The 11,696-nt window shown below is 42.4% G+C and overlaps 1 protein-coding gene across 1 annotated transcript; it reads left to right on the top strand.

The window, feature by feature from the left end:
* The first annotated feature begins 10,385 nt into the window (after window positions 1-10,385).
* On the top strand, window positions 10,386-11,333 carry LOC112107596 (olfactory receptor 52E4-like). Its single transcript, XM_024201359.1, has one exon. It carries the CDS (start codon window positions 10,386-10,388, stop codon window positions 11,331-11,333), a length of 948 nt encoding a protein of 315 aa, XP_024057127.1.
* Window positions 11,334-11,696: the final 363 nt, after the last annotated feature.

Raw genomic sequence — 11,696 nt, 5'->3', positions numbered from 1 at the left:
TGCTTGACATGAATACGTGCATTTCAAGTTGGCAACAGAAACAAGAACTTAAGGTCGAGAACTATTAGAATTATATGTGCAAAAACAATTTTGTTATGTTGCAAGGAAAATATGGAGAATCAGCAGAAAAGGAAACAACACCACCTGGACTGATATAAAATTGTGTAAGAATTGAAGGAAATGGCATGCTTTGGATCTTGGCGGCCTGCCAAGGATTGTCTATTTACAATTGTGTGGGTAGAAGTCCTAGGAAACAAAGGCAGGCAAAGAACAAATGACATGACTGAGTTGAATGCCTATGATTTGTGCAAATTGGAGTCGTTTATTCAGCCAGAAACCTGTGTGGATATAGATGTGGTTTTCGCCAGCTCCCCGCATCTTATCATTTTATGATCGAAAGGAATTTCAACTAGCCATCAGGACCATTCTGACCTTTTGACTCTAGTATAGTTTGGGGTGTGAATGTGGAGTGAGTAACGTTTGTTTTGTAATCAATAAAGAGCATTTAGAGTATTATATACCAGCACTGTGTCTGGAATCTGACTGCTCCCAATCCCATAGGGATACCTCTATTGCAGATCTCACACTAGGAGTAGTAAACAAGAGGCCCTATGGGGATACTGCTTCTCAGCTAATACCTGTAAACAGGCTCAAAGCTTCTCACAGCAGGGAAACTACGATAAACCTGGTCTGCTGTATGCAGTTGGAAACTGAGGCACAATGGCTCATGGCATTGATGAATATCTCTATTGGAATATCTCCAGTTAGAAAGGCAGAATGGTTAACAATGTGCACAGATACAAAGAGAGGTTTTTCTAGCAACCCAAAAAAGACATATTTTCAGACCTTTGATCACAGGGCTGTTCTACAGAGTGTAAAAAGGTACACAGAACTTTACAAGAACAGCCGTGGGTAACACGACAATTACAATGTTTTGCAACACTCGGGAGTTACATGTTCAAAATCTAAAGAGGGTCTTCGGCACTCTTGCTCCGCATTAGTCAGTGACCAAGGTGAAGAAGGTGTGGATTTTTTGCATAGCCATACCCTGGGGTTGGGAAGCAGCTCCACAGGGGCCTAGCCAACACGGGAAGACCCCTTACATCTTTATCTCACTGGACCCTGGCATACCAAGACCTCAAAGATGACCTTAGACTGAGATACCTACTGAAGGACACACTGAGGGGAAAGGAAAGGAAAACCTGTAGTTAAACACAAGTTAAGATTTAGGAAGGAGTTGAAAGACACAATGTTATTGAAGAAACCAAACTGTCCAAACAAAAGGTGTAGTATAATAAAAATATTTGGAAATGCCTACCTGTGATAAAAGATTTTGTGTTATTGCTAAATCTCATAATGCAAAGTTAGTTGCTAATGGTAAATCTTATGAAAAAAAAACAGTACTGATGGTAAACCTACGAAAAGGTGTAGCATGCATGATTTCGGGGGACAGCTTTTGGATATGCTAGTAGTAATCAACAAGAAGCTAAAAGTGGTTTTTGCTTCTCAGCTAACACCTGTTCACAGGCTCAAAGCTTGTCACAGAAGGGAAACGATAACAAACCTGGTCTGCTGTCTGGAGGGGGAAACTGAGGAATATCTCATGGCGTTCATGAATATATGTACTGAGTTACAACTAGTTGAAAAAGTACAATGGTTAACAATACTGCACAGAAAGCACACTTGCTGGTTTTGAGATCACTGGGCTGATCCTACAAAGTGTTGAAAGTTACACAGAAGTTTGCAAGAACACCTGTGGATAACACTACAATGTTTTCAGCACTTGGGAGTTGTATGGTGAAAAAGTAAAGAGAGCCTTGAGCACACTGCTTCTGCTTCAGTCAGTGACTAACACTCTATGACAGGCTTTATGGAAATATGATTATGTATATGTGTATATATGTATATATATAACATAACTAGAATGTATTTTATGCTACATATGCCATGTAACATATCTCTGTAAAGGTCATGATCTACTGAATCTATTAATCCTATTTGTCTGCATGTGCCATTTTTGTATTCAAAGTTATGAATATTGGCTGCATACTTGTTTGATTCTAAGTAGGCTGTAGTGAAGCAGTTGGTCGGGTTCCCGAGAAAAGACTATTCTCAGTAAGTGCCCAATCAAGAAACACTTAAGCCAACAATGAACTTGGAGACACCAATCCACATCTGGGCCTTCACAGGAATGTGGTTTGGCTGGTAAGGAACTGAGTCATGCATGGACATGTGACTTGCCCAGGTGACTCCAAAACTCCATTTTGTAGCTGGACTTTGCATAGGAGAGAGGAGGGGGTCTACACCTACAAGAGAAAGTCTATTTAAACCCAGGGGAGACCCCTCCATTTTGTCTTCAGCTGGCTAAAGAGAGAACCTCTCCACCCTCAAAGATACCTGAAATAAACTGGAACAAAGGACAGTGACTGCAAGGGGTGTGAGTGATTGCTGGACCCAGACTAACAGGGGATTAGTCTGTAAAGGGAAACATTCTGGAACTGGTGAGGAACTTATCTGTATTCAGTTGGATTAGACATAGACTGGCATGTTTTATTTTATTTTACTTGGTAATTTACTTTGTTCTGTCTGTCACTACTTGGAACCACTTAAATCCTACTTTCTGTATTTAATAAAATCACTTTCTACTTATTCACTAACACAGAGTATGTATACCTGGGGTGGGGGGGACACAAACAGCTGTGCATATCTATCAGTGTTATAGAGGGCGAACAATTTATGAGTTTACCCCATATAAGCTTTATACAGGGTAAAATGGATTTATTTGGGTTTACACCCCATTGTGAGTTGGGAATCTGAGTGTTAAAGAGACGAACACTTTTGTAAGCTGCGTCCAGTTAAGTCTGCAGCTTTGGAGCAAGTAATTCAAACCTTGGGTTTGTGTTGGAGCAGACGGGCGTGTCTGGCTCAGCAAGATGGGGAGCTGGGATCCTGAGCTGGCAGGGAAAGCAGGGGCAGAACTAGTCTTGGTACATCAGGTGGTAGCTCCCAAGGTGGGTTCTGTGATCCAACCCGTCACACACTGCTGCAGTAAACTAAGGGGAGAGGTGTGACATTCTGTACCCCAAAGCAACACCCTGGGACCCCCATATTTACCTTGGTGACATGATTATGATGTGACACTGGACTCCATCTTGTGGCTGTTCCTTTCCAGTAAATGTGCTGGGGACTTTTGCTTGGAATAATGAAGCTCCCTCTACATGGCAGAAGCTATAAAATGGAGAAGTGACATCATCACTTGACCTCACTCCCCAAACAACTCAACACCAAAGACCTTAGAACCTAGGACTGAACTGGGGTTGTGGTCCCAGGCTGAAGGGATTTCTAGCCTATGTATGGAAGATTGGTGGATTGTTTGTCCCATCAGGGTGACACACTGTTTGATTCAAAGCCTGTCTAGTGTATAGAACTTAGATTGTGATGTTTATTTCTCAGATTTCAACTTTGCTCTTTACACTATTACTTATAACCACTTAAACAATCGATCTTTCTGTAATTAATAAATCTGTTTTATATTGCTTTACTTAATACAGGATGTTGTTTGAAAAGTAAAAGGGAAATCTGCTCAGGCTGATGTATTGTCCTCTCCACATTGAGGGAGGGGCAGACTGGGAAATAAACTGATACTGGTCAGGCTTTTGGCCAGGGCAAGACAGTACAGCTCTTGGGTTCTAGGCTGGGGAGCTGGGGGGAACTGGCTGGAGCATCTCTATCGTTGGTTGGTGAGTAGCTAGTGAAAGCATACATGCAACCTCAGCTGGTTGTGTCCCTGTCTGTGTATGGCTGTGTAAGTGCAAGACCCAAAAGGATTGCAGCTTGTCACATCCTCACAGTGTGAGAGGGGGCCCAGATTGGTATGCCAGAGAGCTCGGCCGTCCCCAGTTCCATGTTGCAACCCATGGAATTCCTTTCCACCCCACCCCAGTGAACAGGCCCTGCAGGACTGGGAGTCCATTTCCCTGTTGTCATGTGGTCACTTACTGACAGAGATACCATGGTTTTGGAAGGGAAGTCAGCACACTTGCGTTCTGTAAGCCCGTGTCTGCGTGACCTTGGAAAAGTCATGTCTCCCCGTGCCTCAGTTTACTGGTCAGTGACATGGGGATGGTTCATAGTGACTTTCCTTTGCTAGGTTTTGAAGATCCGTCAATGAAAGGTGCTACACAGTATAATGATAGTTACTGATGAGAAGTACTGATCTCTGATCCCTTAGTGAAAGCCCCATGTATTTGCTGTAAGTGCATGTAGATCCTCTTAGTCAACTTTCTCCAGAACTCTCTGTCTATTATCTACCCATCTATCCTGAGAATTTACAGGATATCAGATCCTCAGGAGAGTTAGGCATTATCCCTAGATTTGTACTCATCAACTATAATTTTTAAATATATACACACAAACGTACAGAGCAGCCAATTCCTCTCTGACTCAGCACAGAGCCCAAGAGTTCTCATCTCCCTTAGGGAGGGTTCCTTAATTACTGTTTACTCCTAAAGCTGGACAATTAGCACAGAAGCGGAGAGTTGCTTGTCTACAGCCTGTTTACATTCAGATCCTCCCTTCTCCTTTAGAGTCTGAGCGAACCCCACTGGGATTACACAGAGCTATATTATAAACTGCGCACACTGTGTCGGCTCTCGGCGTCGGATGATGCTGCAGAAGCTGGATTCAGAGAGGTATAGGTCACGGATACCTGAGGGGGATTCATCGGGAGGACACTTCTGTCTCATTATTCACAGGTACCCATCTCTTAATGAGGAGCTCACCAGATCGACAATCCTTCTGCAACGTGGGTGTGGTGGGATAGAGAGTAAGGCTAGGTCTACACTACAGCTGGGGGTCGACCTAAGATACGCAACTTCAGCTACGTGAATACCGTAGCTGAAGTTGCGTATTTTAGGTCGACTTACCTGGCTGTGAGGACGGGGGAAAGTCGATCGCTGCCGCGCTGCCGTTGACTCCGCTGCCGCCTCTTGCCGCGGTGGATTTCTGGAGTCGATGGCAGAGCGATCAGGGATTGATTTTATCGCGTCTTCACTAGACGCGATAAGTCGATCCCAGAACATCGATTGCCTGCCGCCGGACCCTCCGGTAAGTGTAGACGTACCCTAAGTCGGTGGTCCTTCCCACTCTGCATAACTGTGAAACATCCCAGGGCCCTTGCCATAAATGATGAATTTACTAAAGAATCACTGACCAAAATCTCACTCTTTTCTGTGCAACCCTGCTCATCCCGCCTGATGGCCTCCAGCCCCAAGGTGGTGCATTTCAGTGGCACAGTGAATCCTTCAGGATGAAAGGTTTTAGTAGATGTGCAATAAAAGGCCAAATTCTGAGACCACGACCCGTGCTTTCCTCAGGCCTCAATGAGGCAAAACTCCCCTTGGAGCAAGACGTGAGTACACATGTCAGGAACCAACTGTGTGTTAATGCACTGATACTGTCAATCTCTCCTCTTGCATATCAGGTCTCTGGCTTTTAATGGGGCAGAGGGACAGGGGCTGATACCTGACTTTTGTCTGCTGGAAAGCTTGGAGGTGCTAGGGCTCCTCGATAGAAAAATAATTAATTTTTTTCAATATGGATAACACATATTTCTCCTAGCTTCTATTGAACTGTTATACTTGTAACTTTCTTAAAAAACAATTCTTCCTGAAGTAGACACCCAACATGTGATATTTCAGAACAAACTCCAAAAATTGGCAAACTTATAAGCAACTGAAAATTAGGTCTTCTAATGGAAGGTGTCAGACAGCCTTAACTACAGGTGATGCCAGCAGGACCACCTACAATGGCCAATCCATTTGTGAATCCCATTCTTCTATGCCCTTCGCTCCAATAACGTTGGTAGCAAGGAGTTCTACAGGCCAAATAGGAATTATGTTAGCAATCACCTTTTCTCAATGTTATATGTTCAGACTTTCAATTTAACTAAATGTTCCCTTGTTCATGTTATGAGACAAATTAAATATAAATGCCTGGTCTACTTTCTTTATAAATAGCTTCATAGAGTTTAAGATCAGAAGGGACCATTTGATCATCCAGTCTGACCTCCTGTAAAACACAGGCCTATTAAATTTCACTCAGTTACCTCTGCATTGAGCCGAAAGACTTGTGTGTGACTAAGGCCGGGTCTACGCTAGGATTTTACATCATAGAATGATGAGCCATAGAGTTATAAGGGAACTCAAAAGACAGCTAGTCTATCCCCCTGACAAGATGCAGGATTTGTTTTGACTTAGTCATCTAAGACTGATGGCTATTCACACCCCTTTGGAAAACCTCCATAGAGGGAGCTTCCATGACTTCTCTGGGAGTCTGTTCCATTGGCCTCCTGTAGTTAAAGTTAGGAAGATTTTCCTGAAATTTAATTTAAATCTGCTATGCTGGAATTGAACCCATTGCCTCTTGTCCTGCCCCTCTGTGATGAGACAGAATAACTTTCCACCACCTTTTTATGGCCGCCTTTCACGTGTTTGAAGACCACTATCCTGTCCCCCATTAATCTTCTCTTTTCCAAGTAAACATATTGGTTTCTTTGGTTTGCTCATACGGCTTGTATTCCATTCTTTGCATAACATTTGTTATTTGCCTAAAGATCCTTTCCAGGTTCTCTACATCCTTTCTGTTAATTGGTGTGCAAAATTGGACACATTACTCCAATTGAGACCTAACCCACACCGAGTAGAGGAATACTATCATGTAGCATGACTTGCATATTATATTTCTGCTAATATAACCGAACATTGCATTTGCCTTTTTTGAAATATTTTTCCTAATGTCCAACCTAAACCTCCCTTGCTGCAATTTAAGTCCACTGCTTCTTCTCTTCTCTCAGAAGTTAAGGTGAACACTTTTTCTCCCTCTTTGTAAAAACTTTTTAGGTATTTCCAAACTGTTATCATTTCCCCCCTCAGTCTTCTCCTTTTCAGACTAAACAAGCCTATCTCTTTCATTCTTCCTTCATAGGTCATGTTTTCCAGACCTCTAATTATACTTTTCTACAGTTTTCCCAGATCATTTTGAATGTTTATCCAATTCTCAAAGACTTCCATCCCCTCCCAACTTTTTTTATCTGCAAACATAAGTGTTCTCTCTATGCCATGATCTAAATCATGATGAAAACATTGAAAAGAACCAGACCCTGAACTGATCCCTGCGGAACCCCACTTGTTATGCCCTTCCAGCATCACTGTGAACCATTGATAACTACTCCCTGGGAGCGATTATCCAACCAGTTATGCATCCACCTTATAGTAGCTCCATCGAGGTGGTATTTCACTAGTTTCCTAATGAGAAAGTTATGCAAGACTGTATCAAAAGCTGTAATAATGTCTAAAGATACCATATCTACTGCTTCCACACATCCACAGGGCTTGTTACCCTGTCAAAGAAAGCTATGAGGTTGGTTTGACATGTTTTGTTCTTGAGAAATCCATGCTGACTATCACTTATCACTTCATTATCTTCTAGATGTTTGCAAATTGATTCCTTAATAAATTGCGACATTATCTTACCTGGTAGAGAAGTTAAACTGACTGATCAGTAAGTGCCTGGGTTTCCCTTATTTCCCTTTTTATAGATAGGCACTATATGTGTCCTTTTCTTCCGGAATCTCCCCTGTCTCCCATGACTTTTCAAAGATAATAGCTAATGGCTCAGATAATTCCTAAGTCAGTTCCTTCAGAGTATTCTAGGATGCATTTCATTCCGCGCTCGTGACTTTAAGACATCTAACTTGTCCAAGTAATTTTTAACTTGTTCATTCCCTATTTTAGCATCTGAACCTACCCCATTTTCACTGGCATTCTCTATGTTAAGTGTCCAAACAGCACTAATTGTCTTGGTGAAAACTGAAACAAATAAGTCATTAAACAACTCTACCATTTCCACATTTCTTCTTATTATTTAGTAACGGACCTGCCCTGTCCTTGGTCTTCTGCTTGCTTCTAAAGTATTTGTAGAATGTTTTCTTGTTACCCTTTTGTCTCTAGTTATTTTGATCTTTTGTGCTTTGGCATTTCTAATTTTGCCCCTACATACATGTATTATTTGCTTATATATCTCCTTTGTAATGTGACCTTGTTTCCACTTTTTGTAGGATCCTTTTTTTATTTTTAAGTCATTGCGGTCTCTTGCCATACTTCCTATCTTTCCTACACAGGGGGATAGTTTGCTCTTGTGCTCTTAATAATGTCTCTCTGAAAACCAGGCAGCTGTCTTCTATTGTTTTTCCCCTTAGACTTGCTTCCCATGAGATCTTGCCTACCTACTCCCCTGAGTTTGCTCAAGTCTGCCTTCTTGAAATCCATTGTCTTTATTTTGCTGTTCTCCCTCCTACCATTCCTTAGAATCATGAACTCTATCATTTCATGATCACTTTCCCCCAAGTTGCCTTCCACTTTTAAATTCTCAACCAGTTGCTCCTTATTCATCAAAATCAAGTCTAGAACAGCCTGTCTCCAAGTAGGTTTCTCCAGTTTCTGGAACAAAAAATTGTCTCCAAAACATTCCAAGAACTTATTGGATAATCTGTGCCCTGGTGTAGACAGCATGACATGAATTCTTCCATCGACCTAGCTACTACCTCTCGGGTATTACCTGTGCTGAGGGGAGAACGCTTCCGTCTGTGTAAGTAGTGTCTATAGTGAAGCACTATGGCAGGACCGTCTTTTTCTCTATGCTCCAAGAATTTTTGTGGCTCGTTCCTGCACCCTCTCCAAGTTTTCAACATCTTTTTTCAAATGTGGACCTCCGAACTGGATGTAGTTTATTTCACCAATCCCATGTGCAAAGGTAAAATCCTTCCCCTGCTTCAACTCACCAACTCAGTATTTTCCACTGCTAAATCAAATGCCTCTGAGAAATCAAGGTTCGTTGCATCTGAGTGTTTCCCTTGATCCACGAAATGTGTACCCTTGCTCAACCAATGTGTACTCTCATAAAAGGATGAAATCAGCTTTATCTGACAAGATCTGTTTTGCATAAACCCTGTTGGTGACTGGGATTACTTACATATCTAGACTTTTTTTAACTAATCCCATACCCACTTTTCCATAATTTCTTAACCTTGTCAAATCTTTTATAAAAAAACCTTTCCTTTTATATTTCAATATTTTACATTTAACACAGGAATTGACATAAATATTTTTGAGGATTTATCTTGTTCTTAATATATTTAATAAACTCCTTTTTGTGATCCATAGCCCTGCAATACATGGCATTTTCCCTGATGTCTTAAAGTTCCTTATCATTTTTCTTAACTTCTGATTTCTATGGTTGGCTCGCTATTGTCCCTTTTTCCTCTTTGTTACATATTGCTTCCCTCCCTCTAATTGTTGCCTTCACTTTACCACTAAACTGAGTTTTTACCCAAAGTTGTTCACTTTGTTGACTCTGGAATCGTGAGTTTTCTAATATCTAATACATTGTTATCAAAGAATTACCAATATTCATTCATATTTTTCTGTCTAAATTTTTCCTCCCTAATCAGTTTTGCTGACAATTTTCCTCAGCTTTAGGGAATTAGTCCTCTTGGAGCACTAAGTGTGTATAGATAGTATTGGTTGGGAACTGTCCATTTGAATGTAAATCAGTTTCCTTGTTTATTTTCCCTTCCTATATCATGTGGTCTCTTCTTTGTCTCTTGTATACACTAAAGAGTCCCAGACTTTTTTATCCATAATAGAGACTGGGTGACCAAAACTGAACACATTCCCGAACACGTTATGCTCCATCCCATATCTTAGGGATCTGAACAGTGTTTTGTTTTATCCACTGCTGGGAATGAGCAGCTGTTTCTCTTCAGCTGCTATCAATGGTGCCCTGGTTGTTTCCCTGACGTATTTTCTAGTTGGGATGTTGCTCTCAGCACATATCTTTGAAAATTTTTGTTTTTTTCCCACTCTCTGATTTCGAGCAACTGGATGAATGGGGAACTGCCTTCAGTATGGAAGCCCTATACTGGCTCTCATTGCATTAAGGAACAATGATGGATAACCAGTATCCACACTTGTGTTTCCTGCTGGTGCCTCTTAAGGTTCCCCCACCACAAAGTGTAGGAATTATTAATTCAGGGAGCACAACAAAAATATGGAATTGGATTTAGTAGGGTCATTATTCATAGTTATTCTCTCTGAATAATGAAAATGTAATTTTTCAGTGTGCGAAGAGTGATCAATCTGCTTCTCCCATGAGAACAGCCTCCACTAGTGCATGTAGTGTCTCATATTAATGTTGTCTCTCCATGCAGGCATTTCAGATGCGACCATCACCCGAGATCCTGGGAACAAACAGAAAGTCAGGTGATCATACGGTAAATGCAGGAGACACTGTTCTGCCTCAGAGTTGGACACTTTCTCCCCTACACCATGTCAGATTCTAACAGAACTGACTTCACCAACCCCTCCACGTTCATCCTACTTGGCATTCCTGGACTGGAGGCAGCCCATATCTGGATCGCCATTCCCTTCTGTGCTATGTACGCCATAGCTGTGTTGGGGAACTTCACCATTCTGTTCATTATTAAAAGGGATCCGAGCCTCCACGGGCCCATGTTCTATTTCCTCTGCATGCTGGCCGTCACTGACCTGGTCATGTCCACATCCACCGTACCCAAAATGCTGAGCATCTTCTGGTTCAATTCCAGGGAGATCAGTTTCAGTGCCTGCCTCACCCAGATGTATTTCGTTCACTCCGTGTCAGGGATGGAATCTGGAATCCTCGTGGCCATGGCTTTTGATCGCTACGTGGCCATCTGCAATCCTCTTAGACATTCCACGATCCTGAAAAACTCTGTTGTGGCCAAGATAGGTCTGGCCGTGGTGCTGCGCAGTGGCATACTCGCATTACCCTATCCCTTCCTGGTCAGGCGGTGGCCATATTGCAGAACCAACATCATCCCCCACTTTTATTGTCAGCATATAGCTGTGGTGAAGCTGGCCTGCACAGACATCCGCATCAGTAGTTACTATGGCCTGTTTGATCTTCTCTTTGTGATTGGAATGGATGGGTTTTTTATCACCGTGTCCTATACTCAGATCCTCCGGACCATCTTCCGCCTCCCCACAAAGGATGCCCGGCTCAAAACTTTTGGGACCTGCATCTCTCATCTTTGTGCCATCTCAGCTTTGTACATCCCAGATGTATTCTCCTCTCTCATGTTCCGGTTTGGCCACAATGTGCCACTGCATTTCCTCGTTCTCATTAGCGGTGTGTACCACATGGTGCCCCCTGTGCTGCACCCCATCATTTACGGTGTGAGGACCAAACAGATCCGGGACAGGCTGCTCCAGCTCTTTACTCATAAAGAGATTTAAATCTTTTCTCTTTGTGCTCTGGCTCTGATTGAGCTCTGTGCAGAGCTGGCTGGTGCATGGTACTGGTCATATTCCCTGAATCACTTCCTGGATAGACAGAGAGACATTAAACCCTTTCCTGTCATTACTGTGCTGTGTCAATGTGATGAACTGGGGAATCAGTCTATGTACACTACACTGGGTTGCCACCTTTCTAATTCCTGGTAGCTGGATCCCTGAAATTGCAATCTTGCCTCATCTCTTCTTTCAAGCCACGACCCTGCTGTGTGTCTTCTCCCCAAGGCCCTTCCCTGTCTCTTGATCCTCTCTTCCCCTCTCCTTGTCATCTGTGACCCAGTCATCTCTAAAACCAATATGTTCTCA

Source organism: Terrapene carolina, unplaced genomic scaffold, assembly GCF_002925995.2.
Source record: "Terrapene carolina triunguis isolate 2854851 unplaced genomic scaffold, T_m_triunguis-2.0 Scaffold34780, whole genome shotgun sequence".
NCBI classification, from domain to species: Eukaryota; Metazoa; Chordata; order Testudines; family Emydidae; genus Terrapene; species Terrapene triunguis.
Note: the sequence above shows the minus strand (reverse complement) of the source record. Positions and strands in the feature narration are given on the sequence as shown.

Coding starts and splice junctions, on each gene's coding strand:
- LOC112107596 (XM_024201359.1), top strand. CDS start 10,386: ATGTCAGATTCTAACAGAACTGACTTCACCAACCCCTCCACGTTCATC.